The sequence below is a fragment of the Oncorhynchus mykiss genome, chromosome 30 (assembly GCF_013265735.2).
Source record: "Oncorhynchus mykiss isolate Arlee chromosome 30, USDA_OmykA_1.1, whole genome shotgun sequence".
Lineage (NCBI taxonomy): Eukaryota > Metazoa > Chordata > Actinopteri > Salmoniformes > Salmonidae > Oncorhynchus > Oncorhynchus mykiss.
Genome location: NC_050570.1, coordinates 14,844,665 through 14,869,971, shown reverse-complemented (window position 1 = coordinate 14,869,971; position 25,307 = coordinate 14,844,665). Strand labels below are relative to the sequence as shown.

Sequence of the window (25,307 nt, the reverse complement as noted above, 5' to 3'; positions counted from 1 at the left end):
ATATTATTTGGCCTCCACGGCTCTGGGTATATGAAAGGTGGCAGCCAGTTGACAGCAGTTCAGATACAATATATTTGGACTCATCAGGTATGGCTCATTGGATGACTGTCTTTGTCTAAACTTAAAACCTTGTTTGTCAAACCACAGATAATAACAATGTAATAACAGTGTAAGCTACTTTTATGTTGAACATTTCCAGTCCAGCCTTTGATTGGGCCTCTGGAGAATAGCCAGGATCAACTGCAAGGTCAAACTTACCATTTAGATGGATAGAAATGTATTATACAGAAATTATAGAATTCCAATTATACAATTTATTGCTGGTAAGCTTTATAAAAAAACAGGGGCTCCTGTTTTAAATGAACCAACCAATTAGTGTAATAAATGTTTTCCACCTATAACCCCACATTGAGCTTGACCAATATCCATGTCAATATGACTTAATGACACAAACCACCCCCAACGGTACTCTCAGTGTGGTATTCTCAAACTGCAGACACCACTTCCTTTTCCCCCTTCATCCACTCCAGTGTTTCAGCCGGCAGGCCCTTTGTCTGAATGGGAGCCCCAGACACAACAGTGCTGAGCGCCCGCACCTCACAATGGCCCTCTGCACAAAGCCAAACACACAGGGACAATGGGCCCAGCTCTGAGTGGGGGGTAAACAGCAGAGCTAAGGTTACCCACCTGCACACTTCAGAATGAATCAGGAGCCCCCTAAGAGCTGCTGCAGGTGTCTTCCTGTTGCATCCTGCTTCCTGGTGCTCGAAGGCTGTAGTGGGGTGAGGAGAGGAGGTTAGGCCTTCATGGTGCTTGAAGGCTGTAGTGGGATGAGGAGAGGAGGTTAGGCCTTCATGGTGCTCGAAGGCTGTAGTGGGGTGAGGAGAGGAGGTTAGGCCTTCATGGTGCTCGAAGGCTGTAGTGGGGTGAGGAGAGGAGGTTAGGCCTTCATGGTGCTCGAAGGCTGTAGTGGGGTGAGGAAAGGAGGTTAGGCCTTCATGGTGCTCGAAGGCTGTAGTGGGGTGAGGAGAGGAGGTTAGGCCTTCATGGTGCTCGAAGGCTGTAGTGGGATGAGGAGAGGAGGGAGCCCTTTACCAACTCAACACTAAATATTCTCTTTAAAAATACATCTTTGGTGTGTGTGTGTCTGTGTGCGCGCATGCTCACACGCAAGACAAGGCCTGAGTAATTCCAGACTAATGGATTGAATTGACCCCTTCACAAAGTCAAGATTATATATTGCCTTGGGATTGATCTGATGAAATTTGGTAGTGAAAGTGTGCATCTTAACAAATGCATGAAAAATGATGCAATAGATAAGTCAGAGAAAGACACAATGTAATTCAGCAGTGAACATGTTTTTATGGCTCTGCTTTGGTGCTAATCTTTACAGTGAAAAATAATAATAATAATTGCTGCTACAGAATTCCTATATGTAGCTGACCGCTATTTGTGTAGGCGAATATGTTGGTAAAAAAAAAAGTATGGTTAAAAAAAAAACGTATAGTTGTACAAAATAGTAGGCCTATAAATTGTTGCAGACAACTCTCCAAATGAGGCTGGAATTGTATTTGAAGTAGCCCAGTAAAACGTGTGACAAAACATAATTCTGGTGTAAAAATTTGAATAAATATACACCATTGTGCCTTAATGATAAAAACATTAGTAAATTATTTTTAGTTTCAACTCATTAGCAAATATACTAAAACATAAGGCAAGTGAACAATCTACATCAAAATATTGTTTGCATAGCTTTGATCTATAAAGAAATCAATCAAATGAAACTATATCATAGAGTTGTTTTATTAAAAATGCTCATTACAGTATCAGGGATATATTTCTACATCCTTTTTTCTATAATTAATTCAAACTACAGTTAAATCATCTATATGCATGCAATTACAGTATTTGTTGGATGTAGGCTACACTAGCGCATTCTCTGTGACCAAATATAACAACATTCATGCAGTGACTAACCTTATATAATTTCAACTGTGGACCTGTGGGGAGTTTTTTTTCACCGCTAGAAACAATTGCAGTTCAAACCTTCCATAAGACAAATGTAACTGGCTGCAACAGTGGTGTGCTTTACTTAGACATAACCGGATTGGAGGAGCCAAACGTCAATCACCAGGCATTTTTCAAAATACTTCACGATTTCATCATATTGGGAGTGCCACTGCGTAGACGGCGGCATATTTGGTCAACAGTGCTATAGTGGATTAACACAGGCTAAACTATTTTAAAATGGACTGATTTTGCAACCATAGAAGCAATAACATCGTTTGTATTTACCGGACCCTATTACGTGCTACTTCAAGCTTGAAACATGCGTAATGTGCCAAATGGTACCGAATGCGCACGGGTTAGTTCCAGTTTGTCCGCGAGCCGAAGAGGATACACCACATTGATATAAAAAAAATGACATCAATTACTGAAATACTGTATCTACTCCTAACTGCTGTGAAAAGCACTAGAACTACAATAACTGTTTTTAAAGTTAAATCTCTTCATGCTTTTATTCCAGGATGATAATGTATAAACTCCCAACCTAAAAGCAGTGGGTATGAAGAGAACCGAGGTATGACAATCTCATCAATCTATTAAACTGAAATTTAAGGCCGTTTTGCCTGGAGTCCTGAGAGGCATTTTTACTTGTGATTCACCAGTGGGCTATATAGGAACATACCTCATATACGATTCCTCCCGCCCCATGAGAGCACATGCAGGTTCTGTGCAATTTATAGTATGAAACATCAAGTTATGAAGGCCACGGATATGGATTATGTATTAGCTGAATCGAAATACATTAAAATCGTTATGCTGTATACTTGCTGAGAGAAAGAGTGTGACCGTGTGCAGGCTGAAGAGGTTCCTTTCAACAGTGCAAACATGACCAACAAATCACATAACGATTTATCTTCTGTTTTAATTGATTGCAAGACATCTTAATCACACATTGAAAAATGCACATAAAATATTTTAAATCAGGCTCAGGTTGCAACCTTTTTCGATAAAATAAAAACTACCAAAAATATGCTTACAAAAAAATATATGTAAATGCCACTTTGGATAACCTTGATCAAAACCCCATTTTATTCTACATAAAAAAGCTTGACATAAATAAGTTAGTATAATTTCTCAGTGTTTTTACAAAGTTATGTACACTTAATAGATTTACACGGGCAGTGACTACTTTGAGACAATTCTTAGCCTCTGAACAAAGGCTGATTGAAACTGGGCGAAATTAAAGTTATTTTAGAAACTACATTTGCATGATCTGCACTAACAATGTCTGGGAGAAGGGGGAGATTAACAAATTAAATTATCTTTCTGTATCAAACAGGAGTACAATGCCAAGGCAACCTGATGGTGAAAGCGTCGACAGACGTATTGAAGCAACCATGTATTTGGTATTGTAGGACATTTCAAACATAAAAAGGCCTAATTGTTTAAAAAAATATTAAGAACCGTTAAACACGAGTATGAAGTTGATTAATACTACCAGTACAGTTAACAGATATTTTATCCTTCAGCAAATTAGTACCCTATACCACTTCAGAAAAATAAATTAGCTACACTTTGTTTTTTAAATGGTGAAGAGGAAGACTTGTAAAAAAATTTAAAAAAAAAAAAGATTCCAGAATTTAAGTGACCGACATAGGACTACAGATCTTCAACAAAATACAATAAATATTGGCTGACTTCACATATTACTTTTTTAGTCATAACAGAAATGTATCATTATTTGAGGCATTGTTTTCGTGGGGTGGCTGAGAACCCACGTTGTGTGACACTTAAATGACCCAAAATACAAGGCTACACATTATGTACCATCAATCTCTCCCTACATACAGATGACCTATGAGGATACTTCGATGAGGAACAATTATTTAATCCAATCATTTTTTAAATGGATCAGGATTTATAAACAGCATTTAGGAAACAAAACTACACCGCAATTCTTCAAGTCAAATTCATGCCTTTTACATCGTTTTTTTCCCCTCCCCAATCATAATATGTTTTATGTGCTACATATGAAAATAAATATATACACAGGTAGTTAAAAAAAGAAAAGAAAAAAAAGAGCAAAAAAGGAAATAAAACCTAATTGCACACTGCTACATCGACTGCTTTTAGAGGCAGTAACTTTATGAGTGCCAGAACTTTAGTGTTTATATTCAGTGCTTGCACAGCGTCCCCATCCTTAGGGAGAATTGATATGTTTCCTTTTCTTTGTAGTTCCTCTTCAAAATCACCGAACACTTAGGTTTCCATGACAAAAAGGGGAAATACATTTTCAGCTCTGCAGAGAGAAATAAAAACAAAGTTGTGAGACCAATGCTAATTTACACCAGTAAACATGACCACATACAAATGCATCAAAACCATTCCTGGCCATTTCTTTTTGCAGACAAACATAGATGTGGCAACATGTAATAGCTTTGACATGACAAAACAATGCTAAGAACAGGCTAATGCTAGTCAAAGACACCCTACTGACTCATTCAAAGCAGCAGAATACTTTCATTTTCCAAAATTATAAATTATATCCATAGCTACACACACACACTTCATTGCAAATTACAGTAAACATTTAGGCCTATTCAAAAACGTGCATACTGTGCTTTCATTCACTAGAACGGACAGATGTTTTGATAGGGGACTAGCGTGCATAGTGCACTGCTGAGGAGACCGGCCCCTTCTCCCTCTCACGAGGGCAGTGGTTGCTGACGTGTTACTATAGTGTTGTTCTGAGGACTTGTTTACAGTTTCGTTGGAAAATGAACCTCACCGTGGCAGTGGTTGTAGTAATGTCGCCTATATTTTGTGTAGCCTTTTGGACTTTAACCCTTTACTAGACCGCACTGAACGTCACAACGATATAGTTAAGCACACATTTCGAGCTTCAATAAAACAAATAGCTACTTAGTTGGCAATTGCGCATAGGTTACAAGGTGGGAAAATCACAACTGCTCAACACGTTATTTAAACAACACGTCTGAAATGCTTACAAGAATACCAACGTGATGTGTTCAGCTTCACCGAACCTAACAGTTTACAAACTGCTTTATGTAGGCAATAAAAAAATATATTGGGTTATTTGGGAAAATAAGTCCACACCAGTATAACATATCTCACTAAAGCCAGACAAAAGTAGCAGATAACTATCTCACCTTTGTCATCTTCACGTTTGAGTCCTGGGACTGGCTTTCCTGGGTGTGTATTCTAAGCCTGGGCAAGGAGTAACTTCATTCGAACTACTGTGTGACCTTTTATTTTGGGACGAGGGGTCTGGAAGAGAAAGACAATTTTAATAAGAATATAGGTTCAAATGTTATTCTCGAAAATGAAATATTGTGAATAGTCCACTCTACGTCATTTAAATGAGTAAGACAATTTAGGCTGTTACATTCCTCTATCTATAGTGATTTGCCTTATCAGGTCTTATCTTTACAACTTGACTTGCTTACTGAAAACATTAATGAAAACGATTAGAATGGTTGTATCGCTTTTCTTTAGAATAACTGATAAGTGGGCACATCTATTTGGTAACTAGGCCTACAGTCTTCTACAATTTTACGTCGAGTCTGGCTGATACAAATTACATAGCTGAATAGGCCAGCACGTCAAACTGTAGGCAGAAAGACAAAGTAGCCAGACTGATGATTATCTATAATTTACATAATTCATAAAGGCGTAGGCCTACATTCATGGCAGGCTGGTCTTTTTCTCCGCCCGGTGCACTGCTCTTTACTCTCCATTTGGCTCTCTGACCTCTCCGTGTTGTCGGAGGGCTGCCGTGGAGTCACCATCACACAACTATGATTCCCATTTAGATCCATAGTGTTATTCCCAGAGGGGCAAACGTCTTTCACTGATCGTTGCGTTCTGGTGTAGAAATTTGGAATGTCTTTACAATCCATTAATTCCCATTTGAATCTCCCGTTCGATAGAGGTGTGTGGCTTGAAAAATCGAAGTTCCACTTCGCTGAGGCCGCCGCTTCCATCTCTTGCAAATGTCCCTTTAAATCCCGCCTTAACTCTTCGCGATCCGGCGAGCCGAAAATTATTCTGCAGGCTGACGGTTTGGGGTGATCCGCCAACCGAGCATCCGTCCTTTCCAACGTCGGGCTCCCATTTGAAAGTCGAACATCTGACATTTTCGGAGAATCAATTAACGTCCAAATAGAACACTTAAAAATTCGTATTTCCTCCTTTCTCACCGCGATCCAAAACAAGCGTAAAACGAATGATCAACACTTTTATGCCATGCATAGGTCTGGATAGAAACGGTAATTTCCAATATGGCAATGCGAGCTAAAGTAGTCAGATCATCAAAACAATGTGCAGTAACTGAAGCCACTCCTGTCAATTTATTCTCGTAGTAAGAGAGAAGAAATAACAGACAAACCTTTTCAGTACCCAATATGGCGATTGAGGGGAGGCTGACTGGGGAAAAAACTGATTGACACAGAGAACTATTTAAAACGAAGAAGGGAATTCATTGGTTAAAAAAACGTAAGCCCGCCCAATTCTCTTAAGGCGATCATATCATGCACGTTACAAAGGCTTTGCAACATTGTCACATTTCTATACATGTTACTTTGTAACGGCTATAGCCATAATCACTATAGGTATCTACCATTTTAGCTATGGATGTAAATAAAATAAAGGGCCATTATAAGGAAACTTAGTGTATGCATTATTCATTTGTTTATGTTGAGAAAATATTTTAATATCAGTGGTCTCGATCTTCATGTCATAGTTTTTTTGCACCAAAATAGAACAATAAATATAGAGAGGGAAATCTAATTTTATTTGAAAATTATAGTCGTTTTTCAATAAAAGTGGAATTGTAATACCACCTTAATGATTTGAAACATTTGAAAATACACAAGCCAGTGTGAAGCATTTTGTCGTTGGAGTAGGTTATCATTGTCATGAATCTGTCAACCATTTAAAAGGCTAATAAAATCTTAACATTTTCATTATTTTGCATGGAGGTGACCAGTTTTTTCTCTCTATGATACAGATGTGAATATTGACTTATCTGAGCTCAGTCAAGGTCACCAGTGTACACCCCAGCAAAAGGAGGGATGGTATTAAGAGTAGTGGCAAGCATTTCTCACTGGGAAAACAATATTTTCTGCAGGATAACGCAATTAGACAATTTACAATTTATTATCAAACATCAATTAATAACTACTTAAATTATAACTCATTGGCCATTTGCAATAGAACGACTACAGTAAGAGTGAATCATTTTTTATAAATGTGACAACACTACACATCTTGTCCACATGTTTTTAATTACCTATTGCTTTTGCCCGTTTTAAAATGTCAAAATATTCATCTATTTTAGCTGTAAGATATTTTGCAATTTAAATTTAATTCCTGGATGTAACTAGGGTCTTATGAATCAAGCTTTGGTACAGGGTGTCTGAAGGAGCTTTTACTCAGTTCTGATTTAAAGGGAAGACTGCACTGACCCCTTGTTGTGAAATTAGGTATTAGGCAAATCGGTTATCTAATATCTAACGATCACAAAAATAAAACCGTTTACATACACAGTACGTAACATACAACTAACAAGACAAAAGCCTTTCACCAAATATATGTTATATATTACAGCATCATTGAATCCACACACATATAGTGCACTAAATCCTCTCCTAGATATCAGCAGGGATATATTGAAACAATGCAGGTCTATTTCCAATATCCAGCTCTCTTCACCTAAGTCTCCCAGCTTGCTGTCCTACCTCCAGTACACAAACAGTGCATATAAGTGATATGGTCCGAGCTCCACTCACAGATTGAGCCACCTGATGACATGGAAGTTATTTTTTCCCACTCTGAGGAGAGACAGTACATTGGTCAGGATGTGCTGGCCAGGGATGAGTACCTGTTCTGCGTTGTCTGTCTTACTGTGGTTGATCCATACAGTTCCTTCTGAAACCATGCGATACCTGCAGCACAACACAGAGACAACCCATCACAGAGACAACATAAAAACATCACAACACAGAGACAACACAACACAGAGACAACACAACACAGAGACAACATCACAGAGACAACATCACAGAGACAACATCACAGAGACAGCACAACACAGAGACAACACAACACAGAGACAACATCACAGAGACAACATCACAGAGACAGCACAACACAGAGACAACACAACACAGAGACAACATCACAGAGACAACATCACAGAGACAACATCACAGAGACAACACAACACAGAGACAACACAACACAGAGACAACATCACAGAGACAGCACAACACAGAGACAACACAACACAGAGACAACATCACAGAGACAACATCACAGAGACAGCACAACACAGAGACAACACAACACAGAGACAACATCACAGAGACAACATCACAGAGACAGCACAACACAGAAAAACAGTTAACACATTTTGATACGTTACGGCCTTAATCAAAAATGTATTAAATAAAAAAAAATCCTCAATCTACACACAATACCCCATAATGACAAAGCGAAATCAGTTTTTTAGAAAATGTTACTAATTTATTCAAAATAATAAACATAATTTATTTAACCTTTATTTAACTAGGCAAGTCAGTTAAGATCAAATTATTATTTTCAATGACGGCCTAGGAACAGTGGGTTAACTGCCTAGTTCAGGGGCAGAACGACAGAGTTTTACCTTGTCAGCTCAGGGATTAGATCTTGCAACCTTTCGGTTACTAGTCCAACACTCAGACCACTAGGCTGCCTGCCGCCCAAAATAATAATAATAAAAGTCTGACATAAGTATTCAGACCCTTCGCTATGAGACTCGAAATTGAGCTCAGGTGCATCCTGTTTCCATTGATCATCCTTGAGATGTTTCTACAACTTGATTGGAGTCCACCTGTGATAAATTCAATTGATTGGACATGATTTGGAAAGGCACACAACTGTCTATATAAAGGTCCCACAGTTGACAGTTCAAAAACCAAGCCATGAGGTTGACGGAATTGTGCGAAGAGGTCCTAGACAGGATTGTGTCGAGGCACAGATCTGGGGAAGGGTACCAAAAACAATTCTGCAGCAAGAACACAGTGCCTCCATCATTCTTAAATGGAAGAAGTTTGTAACCACCAAGACTCTTCCTAGAGCTGGCTGCCTGGCCAAACTGAGCAATTGGGGGAGAAAGGCCTTGGTCAGGGAGGTGACCAAGAACCCGATGGTCACTGACAGAGCTCCAGAGTTTCTCTGTGGAGATGGGAGAACCTTCCAGAAGGACAACCATATCTGCAGCACTCCACTAATCAGATATTTATGGTTGAGTGGCCAGACAGAAGCCATTCCTCAGTAAAAGGCACATGACTGCCCGCTTGGAGTTTGCCAAAAGGCACCTAAAGGACTCTCAGACCATGAGAAAAAAGATTGAACTCTTTGGCCTGAATGCCAAGTGTCACATCTGGAGGAAACCTGGCACCATCCCTACGGTGAAGCATGGTGGCAGCATCATGCTGTGGGGATGTTTTTCAGCGGGAGGGACTGGGAGACTAGTCAGGATCGAGGGAACGATGAACGGGGGAAAGTACAGACAGATTCTTGATGAAATCCTGCTTCAGAGCTCTCAGAACCTCAGATTGATGAGGGGGGGAAAAAACAATTGAATCAATTTTAGAATAAGTCTGTAATGTAACAACATGTGGTAAAAGTGAAGGGGTCTGAATACTTTGCGAATGCACTGTATGTTTTAAAGTCAAGACAGATTTGAGAGAGAAGAGAGGGAATGAAAGAAACAAACATGGAAAGCAATAAAGAGAGAAATTAGGGGAAAGGAGAAATATAGAGAAAGTGTGAAAAAGCCAATGGGGTGGGAGTGGTGAAATAGAGTGAGTGACCTTCCGTGTGAGGTAGTCATGTCAGGGATGATAAGGAACAGAGGAATATAAAGGGACAGCCCTACCCTTTGGGCCCCTGAGGGATGTCCTCTGCCCTGCGGCAGGCATCCAGTATTGTGGGCCCTGGCTCCAGCAGCAACTCATGGAATGGGGCATCTCTGAAGAGCTCCTGCAGCTCAGCATCACTTATCAGCTCCAGGGCCTGAAGGTTACTGTGGTACCGGGCATTGGTGCACCTGGAGAGAAATACACACACACACAACATTACTAATTGTACCAGGCGACACCTCATTAATGACACCCAAATGACATATGCACATTCTTTCTCTGACTAATTATCTATTGCATCATTTTTCACGCATTTGTCAAGATGCACACTTTCACTACCAAATTTCTTCAGATCAATCCCAAGGCAATATATAATCTTGACTTTGTGAAAGGGTCAATTCAATCCATTAGTCTGAAGTTACTTAGGCCTTATCTTTTTGTGAGCATGCGCGCACGCACGTACACACACACACACACACACACACAGACACAGAGCACCTTATGCCCTCATTGCCGTGTTACAGTTTGGTGACTTCGGCGGCGAGAGGTTTGTGTGCGGCCCGTTTGCCTGGTTCCTGTCTCTGCTGCTCCATCACCCGCTCCACCTCGGCCAGGGGTAGGAAGGTGAACAGCTTCAGATACCTGCAGGCAGCACAACCAACCCCAACTCAGTCTCCAACATCACCATGGATAGGCTAAACTCAGGTACTAATATCAGGTCCCGTGTTCACAAAGTGTCTCATAGTAGGTTTGCCGCGCACATTTACAAAGAAAAATAACCTACAACGCTCCCCTTGTCTGTCATAAACAATGACAGGACGGTGTGTGGCAAGCAAAATGTGTTTGCCTGTGCATGCATGCTGACCGAAGTGCTTGCAACGCCAGGATTGTGGGTTCCCATGTGGGACCAGTATTAAAGAGTATGAAAATGCACGCACTCTATTGTAAGTGGCTCTGGATAAGAGCGTCTGCTAAATGACGTGAAAGTGACATAAATTTATTCAGCAGTGCTGGGCTCTCAGGTAAATAATACTTTCTGGGCTCTAAAGTCAGGTAAATAATACCTTCTGGGCTCTAAAGTCAGGTAAATAATACTTTCTGGGCTCTAAAGTCAGGTAAATAATACTTTCTGGGCTCTAAAGTCAGGTAAATAATACCTTCTGGGCTCTAAAGTCAGGTAAATAATACTTTCTGGGCTCTAAAGTCAGGTAAATAATACTTTCTGGGCTCTAAGGTCAAGTAAATAATACTTTCTGGCCTTAAAGTCAGGTAAATAATACCTTCTGGGCTCTAAAGTCAGGTAAATAATACTTTCTGGGCTCTAAAGTCAGGTAAATAATACTTTCTGGGCTCTGAAGTCAGGTAAATAATACTTTCTGGGCTCTAAAGTCAGGTAAATAATACTTTCTGGGCTCTAAAGTCAGGTAAATAATACTTTCTGGGCTCTAAAGTCAGGTAAATAATACTTTCTGGGCTCTAAAGTCAGGTAAATAATACTTTCTGGGCTCTAAAGTCAGGTAAATAATACTTTCTGGGCTCTAAAGTCAGGTAAATAATACCTTCTGGGCTCTAAAGACAGGTAAATAATACCTTCTGGGCTCTAAAGTCAGGTAAATAATACTTTCTGGGCTCTAAAGTCAGGTAAATAATACTTTCTGGGCTCTAAGGTCAAGTAAATAATACTTTCTGGCCTTAAAGTCAGGTAAATAATACCTTATGGGCTCTAAAGTCAGGTAAATAATACTTTCTGGGCTCTAAAGTCAGGTAAATAATACCTTCTGGGCTCTAAAGTCAGGTAAATAATACGTTCTGGGCTCTGAAGTCAGGTAAATAATACTTTCTGGGCTCTAAAGTCAGGTAAATAATACTTTCTGGGCTCTAAAGTCAGGTAAATAATACCTTCTGGGCTCTAAAGTCAGGTAAATAATACTTTCTGGGCTCTGAAGTCAGGTAAATAATACTTTCTGGGCTCTAAAGTCAGGTAAATAATACTTTCTGGGCTCTGAAGTCAGGTAAATAATACTTTCTTGTGGATAATTTGTCACCAAATTCGACCCACTGAAGAACACAGACAAACTGGTAGACTGTAATGTAATTCTATTGAACAGTCTGGCTTGTTAAGGAAACTTAGTTTCAGGCTGTACACCAGAAAATTATATCACAGTCTGATTTATCAGCCTAAGAGGTGTGCGGATCGATTTGGCCTTTTAAATCATAGAGGGGGAGAGCTGATCCTAGATCAGCGGCAGGTATCCTCGAGGTTAGAGCATTGGACCAGTAACAGAAAGGTTGCTGGTTCGAATACCGGAGCCAAAAAAATCTAACGCTATGTCCTTAAGCAAAGCACCTAATCCTGCAGGGAATCTGATTTCATTGGTCCTCAACTCGCGGAAAAGTAATTTCATTCAGGTTAAGCGGAGTTAGCCTGCCCCGGAGCAGGTTAGTTCTAAAGGATTTGTTGCCATAGATATTTTGCTGGCTAAAAGGTGAGTCACTTTCTTATGACCGGATATCCCGAATTGTACTCAGAGTTGACCAAAGTTACCTCGCTAACTCCTCAAACCTAGGACACCCCTCTGTTTAGTTCTAAATAGAGGCTCTGATAAGCAGGACCAGTTCCACTGGATTCTCCAGCAGGGTTTCCATGTCCGTATGTTTCCCGCTAAATTTGGCTACTTTAATGAAAAAAATTTTGGGGTCAAAATGTATTAGTTGCATTTTTTTGGGCTACTTCGAAATTGCACCGCAGCTGCCATGGCATTTCTCTTAAAAAAACATGATTGATTTCACTGTGACCTGCTGCTGCAGACTATTAGGCAGTGAGGCAGGCAGCTGAGTGAGTGGAGGGGAGGGCCGGAAAGATGTGAGTTGAGAGTGTTGCAGGCCACAGGCAGCTGAGTGAGTGGTGGGGAGGGCCGGAAGGATGTGAGTTTAGTGTTGCAGGCCACAGGCAGCTGAGTGAGTGGTGGGGAGGGCCGGAAGGATGTGAGTTTAGTGTTGCAGGCCACAGGCAGCTGAGTGAGTGGTGGGGAGGGCCGGAAGGATGTGAGTTTAGTGTTGCAGGCCACAGGCAGCTGAGTGAGTGGTGAGGAGGGCCGGAAGGATGTGAGTTTAGTGTTGCAGGCCACAGGCAGCTGAGTGAGTGGTGAGGAGGGCCGGAAGGATGTGAGTTTAGTGTTGCAGGCCACAGGCAGCTGAGTGAGTGGTGGGGAGGGCCGGAAGGATGTGAGTTTAGTGTTGCAGGCCACAGGCAGCTGAGTGAGTGGTGGGGAGGGCCGGAAGGATGTGAGTTTAGTGTTGCAGGCCACAGGCAGCTGAGTGAGTGGTGGGGAGGGCCGGAAGGGTGTGATTTTTGTGTTGCAGGCCACAGGCAGCTGAGTGAGTGAGAGGAGAGCAGCACCAGCACGCACACAGGTAATGAATGACAAGTGATGTGAGAACAACTCACAGCACTAGCTAGCTACATACTTCTCCCTCATGTGGCAACTACTCTCTTCCTATGAACATTTTGAGGGGGCTAATTTTAAGGCCTTGTATGTGGGTTTTGAGTGGTCATTGTCCTGACATTCTAGCTCGTCATGGGCCGCCTGGCAACCCTGCTCTCCAGCCACCTACCATTCTACACTGCTGACAGGCTGCCTGAGGAAGAACTGACAAAGGACAAACGGAGACGTCTTGACCCTGTTCAGCCACACTGCCTGCCGTCTCCCCCAGTTTGTTCAACACAGAGCTGGCCACCAGTGGGAGGGTCAGCCCATACACCTCCTGTCCAGTCACTGGTTGGTTAATGTTGAGGCAAGGTATGTGCATGTTTATTATATTCATTTGTGTTATTATTATTATTATTGTAGGTTATTAATGGGCATGATGCGTCACTTTAGTGTCTGATGCATCCTTAGATGCTTGGCTACAATATCCGGAATCAATGTGATAATTGGTCAATATATTTGGAAATGTGTGTCCCCCCAATGAATGACGCAACATTACTTTTGTATGAACTTGTGCCCAGACATCTGGTTGCCCAGCTGGTCTGTCCCTCCCAGCTGGATCTTACAGCTGGTTCAGGTGGTAGGAGAACTCAGTAAGGCTCATGCCTTCTGCACTCTTCAACCTGGACTGGACACGGCATGCCAACTGAGCAGATTCCCCATTCGGAAATGTCTGCCAACTTCTGCCAGAAAAGAAACCATTCCAGTCTTTGTACAAAGTTAACTTGTTCAATACGGTTACAGTGCCAAACTTCTTAGAGTCGTTGTGGAAAAGTCAGTTCATGGTTGGTGAAGATTAGCTACACGCGCTCTCTCGCTTGGGTCTCCTTCCTACCAGTGCTGTTGCACCACCGACTAGAGCGACGCCAGTGTGTCCTGCGCTTTGAAAATTCAGTAGCCCGATGATGGCGAGTAAATTGCCCACATGAAGGCTGTCTGCCGTGGGGTCGAATCCGCAGTACTCGGTCTAGCAACAAGACTGCAGTAGCTAAGGAAGTTGATCTTGGGCTGATTTTTCAGGGAAACCATCCTTAAAAATGCCCCGTTTATTTAGAGACAATATAAATCCACTCTGGGCTGTTGCAGAGCGATGAAACCTGTATCTTAACGTTACACATGGGAGTGTGTTTATCAAAAATAATACAATAATCATGCCGAGATGTACAAGCAAAATATCTTGATAGACGTCGCCATAACGGAAACTGTGCGACACACTGGACAGGAAGATGAAATACGGGACTGATGTATGACGGTAAGAATATAGCGCCATCTAGTGTATTGTGTACATTTACCATACCTTGCCTGTTCCTCCTGACCTGTGACCTTTTTCTTATCATTTGGGATTTTAATGTCACCTCATCCTCTTATTATCCTTTTAGGTTGACGATTAAAAAAAAAGGTTTTGGTTACCTATTGTGAGGATGAATCTCCCGAATTTACATCTGGTGTAACTTGGAAAGTGGGAATAATGATAAAATCCAAAGAAAGTAAAGTCATACCCTTACCTGCTTAGTACTGGATTCACTTTTTGGTGTTTATAACGATATAAAATGCATGCTGACAATGTAAGGCAAAAAATAGGCCATGTGGTTAAATAACTACAATTTATCAATTAAATACTGGAGTGATAGATGTGCAGACGATGAATGTGCAAGTAGAGATACTGGGGTGCAAAGGAGCAAAAAAACAAAACAATATGGGGATGAGGTAGTTGGGTGGGCTATTTACATATAGGCTATGTACAGGTGCAATGATCTGTAAGCTGCTCTGACAGCTGATGCTTACAATTAGTGAGGGAGAAATGAGTCTCCAGCTTGAGTGATTTTTGAAATTCGTTTCAGTTATTGGCAGCAGAGAACTGGAAGGAAAGGCGGCCAAAAGAGGAATTGGCTTTGGGGGTGACCAGTGAAATATACCTGCTGGAGCGTGTGCTATGGGTGGGTGCTGCTATGGTGACCAGTGAGCTGAGATAAGGCGGGGCTTTACCTAGCAAAGACTTATAGATGACCTGGAGCCAGTGGGTTTGGCGACAAATATTAAGCGAGGGCCAGCCAACGAGAGCATACAGGTCGCAGTGGTGGGTAGTATATGGCACTTTGGTGAAAAAATGGATGGCTCTGTGATAGACTGCATCCAATTTGCTGAGCAGAGTGTTGGAGGCTATTTTGTAAATTACATCGCCGAAGTCAAGGATCGGTAGGATAGTCAGTTTTACGAGGGTATGTTTGGCAGCATGAGTGAAGGATGCTTTGTTGCGAAATAGGAAGCCAATTCTAGATTTAATTTTGGATTGGAGATGCTTGATGTGAGTCTGGAAGGAGAGTTTACAGTCTAACCAGACACATAGGTATTTGAATTGTCCATATATTCTAAGTCAGAACCGTCCAGAGTAGTAGTACACAGTGTCCAAAGAAGGGCCAGAAGTATACAGAATGGTGTCGTCTGCGTAGAGGTGGATCAGAGAATCACCAGCAGCAAGAGCGACATCATTGATGCATACAGAGAAAAGAGTCGGCCCAAGAATTGAACCCTGTGGCCCCCCATAGAGACTGCCATAGGTCCGGACAACAGGCCCTCCAATTTGACACACTGAACTCTGTCTGAGAAGTAGTTGGTGAACCAGGCGAGGCAGTCATTTGAGAAACAAAGACTGTTGAGTCTGCCGATAAGAATGTGGTGATTGACAGAGACGAAAGCCTTGGCCAGGTCAATGAATAGTGCTGCACAGTACTGTCTTTTATCGATGGTGGTTGTGATATTGTTTAGGACCTTGACCGTGGCTGAGGTGCAAACCATGACAAGCTCGGAAACCAGATAGCATAGCGGAGAAGGTACGGCGTGATTCGAAATGGGCGGTGATCTGTTTGTTAACTTAGCTTTCGAAGACCTTAGAAAGGCAGGGTAGGAAAACTGCTGCGGTCTGTAACAGTTTGGGTCTTGAGTGTCTCCCACTTTGAAGAGGGGGATGACCGCAGCAGCTTTCCAATCTTTGGGGATCTCAGACGATACGAAAGAGAGGTTGAACAGGATAGTAATAGGGGTTGCAACAATTGCGGCGGATAATTTGGCAAACTATAGTTTTTTCAAGTTGGTTAGGACATCTACTTTGTGCATGACACAAGTGATTTGTCCAACAATTGTTTACAAACAGATTATTTAACTTATAATTCACCGTATCAGTAAAAATACAGGCTATATACAGTAGCGAGGCTATAAATGTAGCGAGGCTACATACAGACAACGGTTAGTCAGGCTGATTGAGGTAGTATGTACATGTAGATATGGTTCAAGTGACTATGCATATATGATTAACAGAGAGTAGCAGTAGCGTAAAAGAGGGGTTGGCGGGTGGTGGGTGGTGGGTGGAGGGACACAATGCAGATAGCCTGGTTAGCCAATGTGCGGGAGCACTGTTTGTTCGGCCCAATTGAGGCAGTATGTACATGAATGTATAGTTAAAGTGACTATGCATATATGATAAACAGAGAGTAGCAGAATTGCAGGTGTACCTGTGGATGTATTTCAACTATGTATTTCAAGGCCTACCTTCAAACTCAGTGCCTCTTTGCTTGACATCATGGGAAAATCAAAAGAAATCAGCCAAGACCTCAGAAATAAATTGTAGACATCCACAAGTCTGGTTCATCCTTGGGAGCAATTTCCAAATGCACAAAGGTACCGCATTCATCTGTACAAACAATAGTATGCAAGTATAAACACCATGGGACCACGCAGCCGTCATACCGCCCAGGAATGAGACACGTTCTGTCTCCTAGAGATGAATGTACTTTGGTGCGAAAAGTGCAAATCCATCCCAGAACAACAGCAAAAGACCTTGTGAAGATGCTGGAGGAAACAGGTACAAAAGCTTCGATGTCCACAGTAAAACGAGTCCTATATTGACATAACCTGAAAAGCCGCTCAGCAAGGAAGAAGCCACTGCTCCAAAACCGGCATAAAAAGCCAGTTTTGGAGGAATGTCCTCTGGTCTGATGGAACAAAAATAGAACTGTTTGGCCATAATGACCATCGTTATGTTTGGAGGTAATGGGGGGTTCTTGCAAGCAGAAGAATACCATCCCAACCGTGAAGCACGGGGGTGGCAGCATCATGTTGTGGGGGTGCTTTGCAGGAGGGACTGGTGCACTTCCTTCATGAGAAAGGAAAATTCTGTGGATATATTGAAGCAACATCTCAAGATATCAGTTAGGAAGTTAAAGCTGTCATAAACCTAACCCCAGGCCAACTTCATGACACAGTGAAGGGAAATAGTAACGCTACAGCATACAATGACATTCTAGATGATTCTGTGCTTCCAACTTTGTTGCAAAAGTTTGAGGAAGGTCCTTTCCTGTTTCAGCATGACAATGCCCCTGTGCACAAAGCGAGGTCCAAACAGAAATGGTTTGTCAAGATCGGTGTGTAAGAACTTGACTGGCCTGCACAGAGCCCTGACCTTAACGAAATCGAACACCTTTGGGATTAATTGGAACGCCGACAGTGAGACAGGGATAATCGGCCAACATCAGTGCCATACCTCACTAATGCTCTTGTGGCTGAATGGAAGAAAGTGCCTGCAGCAATGTTCCAACATCTAGTGGAAAGTCTTTCCTGAAGAGTGGAGGCTGTTATAGCTGCAAAGAGGGGACCAAGTCTATATTAACGCCCATGATTTTGGAATGTGATGTTCGACGAGCAGGTGTCCACATACTTTTGGTTGTGTAGTGTACACACTTCGAAACCCAGAACAGAAATCGTGTTTAATTGCGTCAGTTGCTCAATTTAGTTCTGGGGGTAGGTATGTTAGAAAATATACTAGAACGAGGGCCGTAGCCCCACCCCCTCTCTGTGCAAGTTTCAGGAAGGTCTATGGGCCACATGTCAACCTTCCCTTCTGAAATGTAAAAGATGCGAGCATCTGCAATATCGTGATTTGTGAAAAATGATCAGTGAAGAAAGATCTGAGTACCGTAACAAACTTCATCCTGATCCCACAGTCTGTTGAGAGACGCTATGATACCATTTATGTTACGTGCATCTGAGAGATTGCACAATTTTAAGACATCATTTGCAGTTGTTTCTGAAGACCAGCAGATGGAGTCCTCAATCTCAACATCCCATGGCCTCATACATTTACAGGTAACTGCCAAAATAAAGAAAACACTTGAGTTGTTTGAGCTTTTATGGTGTGGGGTGTATTGTCCTGGCATGGTTTAGTTCCACTCAACCTCTTAGAGGGCAAGGAAAACGGCAATAAATACACAGCCATTCTGAGTGATTGCTTTCAACCTAAGGTGAAACATTTCTATCCTGATGGGAGTGGTCTCTTCCAGGATGACAATGCCCCAATCCACAGGGCACGAGTGGTCACTAAATGGTTTGATGAGCATGAAAACGATGTCAACCATATGTCATAGCCGTCTCAGTCACCAGATCTCAACCTAGTTTTACACCACCATCAAAAAAACTATTCCTTGTGGAAGAATGGTGTTGCATCCCTCCAATAGAGTTCAAGACACTTGTAGAATCTATGCCAAGGTGCATTGAAGCTGTTCTGGTGGCTCGTGGTGGCCCAACGCCCTATTAAAAAGCTTTATGTTGGCGTTTCTGTTTCCTGTATTTTGTCAGTTACAATACCTTTAATTTATTCAGCTCTCACTGTCAATCACATGTTATTATTGACTTGAAATAGATGGACAATAACATTGAATTTTTTAAAATGTTTTTATTTGTCAATCAAGTCAACTTGTTTGTTGTTTAAATTACTAGATAAACATTCATCAAAAATGTACTTTATTGTTACCAAGCCACAGTATACATAAACAAAGCATCCAAAGACTGTCTCCAGTCTCTTTGCATGACACTAGCCATAAAAACACTGCATCAACTCTTTACTACAAAATACAAACCTTTTCCTATATCTTCTGCACTCATCATCTCTGCAGAGTTGTATTTATTATTATTATTATTATTATATGTGTGCTGTATGGCAGGGCACTATAAACTCACTTGAAAAATAAAAGAAGAACAGTACCTCGCTATGTCCTGAGCTAGTATAAACTAAGGGACACAATATTTTCCCTGATACTTGTCAATAGTCCCTTGTCAATTCAACACAAAACAATATAGATCCTTAAGGGTAGCAGACATCTTCAATTTACCAATCACATAACTTCTCCTCTGAGTTTTTCCTCTAGTGTTTGAACCATTATATAATCTTGTTTGTATTTACACTATTGCAAGAGAGCAACCTCTCTAATGTGGAGGAATGTACTTCCAAACAGTCGTTATGTACCACAGATTCAACAATGGTCTGTCTGCCTATCACAATTTTGAAACCTTCCGTAATTCTGTCATGACGCCATATCCTCTCTTTGTGTATCTCTGTACTGTGTAGTATCATATCCATACCAGCAGCTTCTGGCAGGAGAACACATAACTGTACAGAACTGTGTGCAGCTTTACTTTACTCCATTGTGTCTAGTGTTGTATGTCATAGGTTAAGGCACGGGTTGAGTTTAATCCCTAATGTGTTCTGTTCACCTTGCGATTCTAGAATCTAGTGGATTAAAGCAGCGTTGCATTTCGCAGAGGTCTGACAATCCAGACCAATAGATATTGTAGAACTGCCATTACAGGCAGCTTGAAATTCAGTCATCTAACATATGGCATGATTATAATGATTATAATTAAGTAAGTTAGAACACAGCAGCGAGTGAGGAGGGCAGCCAGTAAAACGCTTGATACAGCAGAAGCATGTTAATTAAGCAATAAGGCCAGAGGGGGTGTGGTATATGGCCAATATACCACGGCTAAGGGATGTTCTTATGCGCAACGCGGAGTGCCTGGATACAGCCCTTAGCTGTGGTGTATTGGCCATATACCACAAACCCCCGAAGTGCCTTATTGCTATTATAAACTGGTTACCAACGTAATTAGGGCAGTAAAAATACATGTTTTGTCATCATACCCGTGGTATATGGTCTGAAATATCAGCCAATCAGCATTCAGGGCTCGAAACACTCAGTTTCTAATAAACAATATACTGCATCTTTACTGCATTTAGTTGTGATGAAATCACTGTTCATTGTGGACAAGTTATGAGTGTGTAATGTTCTATATACTGTACATGTATCAGAACAGAGAAGGGATATAGTAGGGCCACAAAAACAACAAACCGTTTGGCTTGAAGAACATAATGAGGCAGTTATGGAGCATTTATGTTCTGAATAGTGAAATTACGCCCTAATCATCCCCTTTATTACCTAATCTTCCACCTGAGACCATAGCATAGAAGGAAACCTGCAGTATTGATGTGGAATCTGTGACACGATAGCTTATTACCAGTCTTAACGCTGATGATTTACTTATGCATGTTCAAGACGAATAATATATCCAGATCATGTTGTTGAGTGAAAATAGTGTCAATAACCCATGAAAGGTTTTGTGTTCAAGTGTTGATATTTGCTATGAGTGCTTTTAGTATCCCTACACCGAAGCACAGCACATAGAGAACATGTTAACTCTCCCTCTTTCTCTCTGTCTCTCTCTGTCTCTCTCTCTCTCTCTCTCTAGTGTGGGAATTAACCAAAGGAATGTCCCCAGTGGGAATCACATCTATGGTTGTATCACCAGATACTTAGCTATTCTATTTACATTGCATTTTTCAGCCTAGTTATTCAACGAAACAATTTCTGATATACTCATATAAAAATATGATCCAACTCAACTATAACATTGTCAAATTAGGTAGCGCTTAATCAAAAACATACCTACATTTCTGTACCATTTAAAACATTGAAATGTATTTACCTGACAAAAAGGAATACAAAACATACCCAATAATAGTTAGTATCTTGCAAACCTCTGGTTATAGTTGGGGCAAGCAATCACATAATCACTGAATCTATGTACAAAGCATTAATAGAACGTGGTGTAGAGAGAGAGTGAAGCTAGGTCCATTACACCAATAAAAAAACATTCATTTGTGGATTCATGAGAATTTGCTACGGTAAGCAAAGAACAAAAAACATTCCCTCACGGAAAATACACACACGTACTGTATATCCTTTCCATCAGAAAAGCATTCCTGCACACAGGAAAGATCATTTCATTCTGTCTTTGAAACATTCTCAACAGTTCTGGGAAGGATTGATGGCTGGTTTGATGAGGCAGCTTTAGTATTTCATCTATAAAACAAACAGTGTAAATAGTAGCAAAATACCCACTGAACCCTAGTCTATGGAGTAATTACAGAACGAGAGAGAGAGAGAGAGAGAGAGAGAGAGAGAGAGAGAGAGAGAGAGAGAGAGAGAGAGAGAGAGAGAGAGAGAGAGAGAGAGAGAGAGAGAGAGAGAGAGAGAGAGAGAGAGAGAGAGAGAGAGAGAGAGAGAGAGAGAGAGAGAGAGAGAGAGAGAGAGAGAGAGAGAGAGAGAGAGAGAGAGAGAGAGAGAGAGAGAGAGAGAGAGAGAGAGAGAGAGAGAGAGAGAGAGAGAGAGAGAGAGAGAGAGAGAGAGAGAGAGAGAGAGAGAGAGAGAGAGAGAAAGGCTGTCCAGTTAATGGCTTAAAATGCTGTAAATCTGCTCTCAATCTGCCTTTGTTAAGGTTTTAATATAGTTTGAAGTCATATTAGCCCTTTAATACCAGTATACAAAACAAGATGGAGTGCCGAATATAACAGTGTATGAAAGAGTCTCATATCATATCTCGTAAGCACACTGTGCTTTAGTGTTGCGTTGTGGGTGCATTTACACAGTGAATCTCTGATTGGTCATTTCCAAATCAGTCTGTTTTGAATGAAATCAAACCACCAGCCATGTTCTGAACGGTGGGGGGAACACTATTGACATGGTAGTTTGTTTACTTTTGTTTGTGAAAGTATTGAAAATGAAACATCTTTGAAATCATTGAGCTTCACCATGGTTTTATAAAATGAATATAATGCACACCAAAGCCTCCATGTTAGAGTTTGGTCTAGATAGGAGAGGAAAATGAGATGACGGGCAAGGTATGTGAAAACCATCACTAAAAAGCACATAGTGAATTCTCGGTCGAAGTATGACTGATGAGTAACTGACGTTTGAACAACGGAGACCTGTGGCAGCCAATAATGTGTCCCTCCAACTGAGGCTGTGGGTCTTTGCCCAAAAGAGCAAAGGACTAAAAACTCAGTGGGATATATGGGGAGAACTTTCTGAAACTCTGTAGCCTCATTCATGATAACATTAGCAAATTAACAATTATAGCTAAAATAATTTTTTCCCCCAGAGGAATCCAAATTTCTTAGATATGATAAGTTATAGCCTAAGCAGGAGCAAGAGCTTAGAAACAGACAGGAGAGGTTTCCCCAAATGAATTAAGCAATATGTTATATTTACTTGTACTGTGAGTTGGATTTTGAGCCTCTGCAGCCACATCTGAGGGACAGTAACCTGGTACAGTGTTAGGAAACTGAATATAGGAGAGACACACACACCGGCAGTGAGAGAGACAGAACCTCATGAGGACCTTATTGACCATGCAATCCCATAACCTCACTGGGGGAGAACATCCAATCGCTAAAAAGCTGCCTTACAGGGAGACACAGTCACTCACATCTGAAGTCTGTATTCGGCATTGAAGTCGCTTGGGTGTCTTTACTGCAAAATAGGTGTGCAACATTATCATTCTTTTCTCTCACTCTGAAGTTAGTTACAAAATGACATAGTTATAAAGATACTGCTGGAGTGGTGATTCTGTCGATACGTCCTGCTGTTCAACACTCAAGGGCCTGATTAGGTCAGAGATGTGTGTACCGTATAGGAAAGAGATGCCCTCTAGCAGGGACTCTTGTGGCAATAGTCTGACTTAATCATGTGCTGCATTTAGACAGGCAGCCCAATTCTGATCTTTTTCCCACTAATTGGTCTTTTGACCAGTCACATCAGATCTTTTCATATCAGATCTTTTTCAGAGCTGATCTGATTGGTCAAAAGACCAATTAGTGAAAAAAATATCAGAATTGGGCTGCCTGTCTAAACACAGCCACTGTTATCTAAACAAGCAATTGATTATTTGATCCGTGTACTTATTTCTGACGTTGGCCAAAGGTGTCTAAACCCAGCCCAATACATGTTCTCTAGTTAGGACAAACACCGGAACAGGACACTCAGTTCAGCTTCACATTGCCCATCCACACAGGTAATATGACCCTATAGGTCCCTGTGGGAGTAGTGGACCCCACTACAGGTGCCCAGAATATAGTCCTATTGTCCTGACCGGTCCTGTCTGAAAGATGAGCAACCCTGCATCTGGGGGTCCAGTGGTCCAATCCTTTCATGGTGGGACTATTCAGAGAGACTGTTCACGCATGTGTCCCCAAAATGGAGGGCAACCTCCTTTCTAGACTCAGTACATGTCCCCAAGATGGAGGGTGAGGAGGGTGTGTGACCCAGCCCCCACCCTCCTCTCTGGGCTCAGTGTCTCAGTACATGTCTCTGTAGATCTCCTGCAGCAAGGGGTGGAGTGACATGTCCTCTGTTTTCTTGATCTCCTGGACCAACTGAGCGTGCTCGGTGACCAGCTGCCGGAGGTCGGACAGTTTCTGCAGCAGCTTGGGGAAGAGGAAGGTGTCGTCTGGGTGGTTGGCCAGCAGGTGGAGCCGCAGCACCTGAACAATGTTCTCCTGCATGCGCTCAATGTGGCCAACGTTCACCAGGCCGGGACGGTCTGAGGGAGAGGAAAGAGGACAGCAAAATTAGAGAAAGAAGGTGGATTATGCCAATCCAAGAAGAGACATTATGATTGGCATAGAGCTGAAGAGCAAATCCATCAAGAAGATAAGTAATAACACTAGTAATTAACTACCAATTAGTGGCAACTACCAATTAGTGTACCAATTAGTGGTCATTAACCCCGGATCCCAGCCTCTACCTCTCTCTCTCTCTTACCTCCACAGCAGATGATGGCGGCCACAAACAGGGCCAGGTCACTGTCATCCAGCTCCAGCCCGTTGAACTTCATGGCGAACTGGAACTTGGGTTCCATCATGTCGCTGAAGGGCCTCCTCAGACTCTTGAGAAACTCCCTGGTGATGAATCCCGATCCGTAGGCCACCAGGAGGCCGTCCTTGTTCATACATGAGGCCAGCAGGGCGAACAGCGCCTCGTACACTCCATACTTCAGCAGAGTCACCTGGTCGTTCAGGTCCAGGCTGGAGAAGCCGGGGACAGACTTGGCGAACTCAGTCAGCTCTGTGACCGTCTCCACAGAGGTGCACTGGCAGCAGTGGAAGATGCGGACCTCAGCCTCCTTCTCCAGCAGATGGCCCCCAGCCGTGCCCACCATCTTGGCAACGAGGGTCTGCTCTGCCAGCTGGAGGGTATCCATGTCGTGGATGACAAATGGCTGCAGGGGCATGAAGGGAGACAGGGTGGTGAGGAGACATACATTTTGATTGAGCTAAAGCACGGATCTTCCACGCTCCGGTTTGAATCTTGGCCATAGTCTGTAGTCATGTGTAATGAATGCCCATTATGTAGCAACGTTGCCCCTAGAAAGGTTACTGTTGGACTAGTAACCGGAAGGTTGCAAGTTCAAACCCCCGAACTGACAAGGTACAAATCTGTCGTTCTGCCCCTGAACAGGCAGTTAACCCACTGTTCCTAGGCCATCATTGAAAATAAGAATTTGTTCTTAACTGACTTGCCTAGTTAAATAAAGGTAACATACATAAAAAAGACCCTGTGGAAAAGGTAGGTATTTGCAATATTACTACTACTAAAGTGAGGAGAGGAAATATGTTATTTCAGGAAGTTTAAATCCTTATTGTGACATAATCTGATCCCTGTCCTTGACCCTAGAGTAAGTTAAGAACTCCCCCGTCTCAAAACCTAAAATGTATTTTATT

General features: G+C 42.0%; 2 protein-coding genes and 1 pseudogene across 4 annotated transcripts in view; all 3 read right to left on the bottom strand.

The window, feature by feature from the left end:
• Nucleotides 1-1,791: 1,791 nt before the first annotated feature.
• On the bottom strand, nt 1,792-7,809 carry cdkn1bb (cyclin-dependent kinase inhibitor 1Bb). The gene is made up of 3 exons (XM_021598926.2): nt 5,711-7,809; nt 5,178-5,295; nt 1,792-4,306 (listed from the first exon to the last, which is right to left on the bottom strand). The coding sequence occupies exons 1-2, from the start codon at nt 6,162-6,164 to the stop codon at nt 5,189-5,191; spliced, it is 561 nt and encodes a 186-aa protein (XP_021454601.1). The 5' UTR covers nt 6,165-7,809; the 3' UTR covers nt 1,792-4,306; nt 5,178-5,188.
• Nucleotides 7,810-7,813: 4 nt separating this feature from the next.
• On the bottom strand, nt 7,814-14,623 carry LOC110521396 (annotated as a pseudogene).
• An 8,164-nt stretch (nt 14,624-22,787) lies between these two features.
• The window catches only part of LOC110521393 (peroxisome proliferator-activated receptor alpha), a 66,275-nt gene continuing 63,755 nt past the window's right edge, over nt 22,788-25,307 (bottom strand). For all 3 annotated transcript variants that reach the window (XM_021598925.2, XM_036968538.1, XM_036968539.1), the window contains 2 exons: nt 24,349-24,805; nt 22,788-24,127 (listed from right to left, as the gene is read on the bottom strand). In XM_021598925.2, coding sequence (XP_021454600.1) covers nt 23,883-24,127; nt 24,349-24,805 — 702 coding nt within the window. In that variant the 3' untranslated portion in view covers nt 22,788-23,882. The remainder of the gene's footprint in view (nt 24,128-24,348; nt 24,806-25,307) is intronic.

Excerpts from the sequence above, each read along its gene's own strand:
- cdkn1bb (XM_021598926.2), bottom strand. The coding sequence starts at position 6,164 with ATGTCAGATGTTCGACTTTCAAATGGGAGCCCGACGTTGGAAAGGACG. Across the intron at positions 5,296-5,710 it reads AAGACCAGCCTGCCATGAAT|ACCCCTCGTCCCAAAATAAA; the intron begins GTAGGCCTACGC and ends TTTCTCTTCCAG.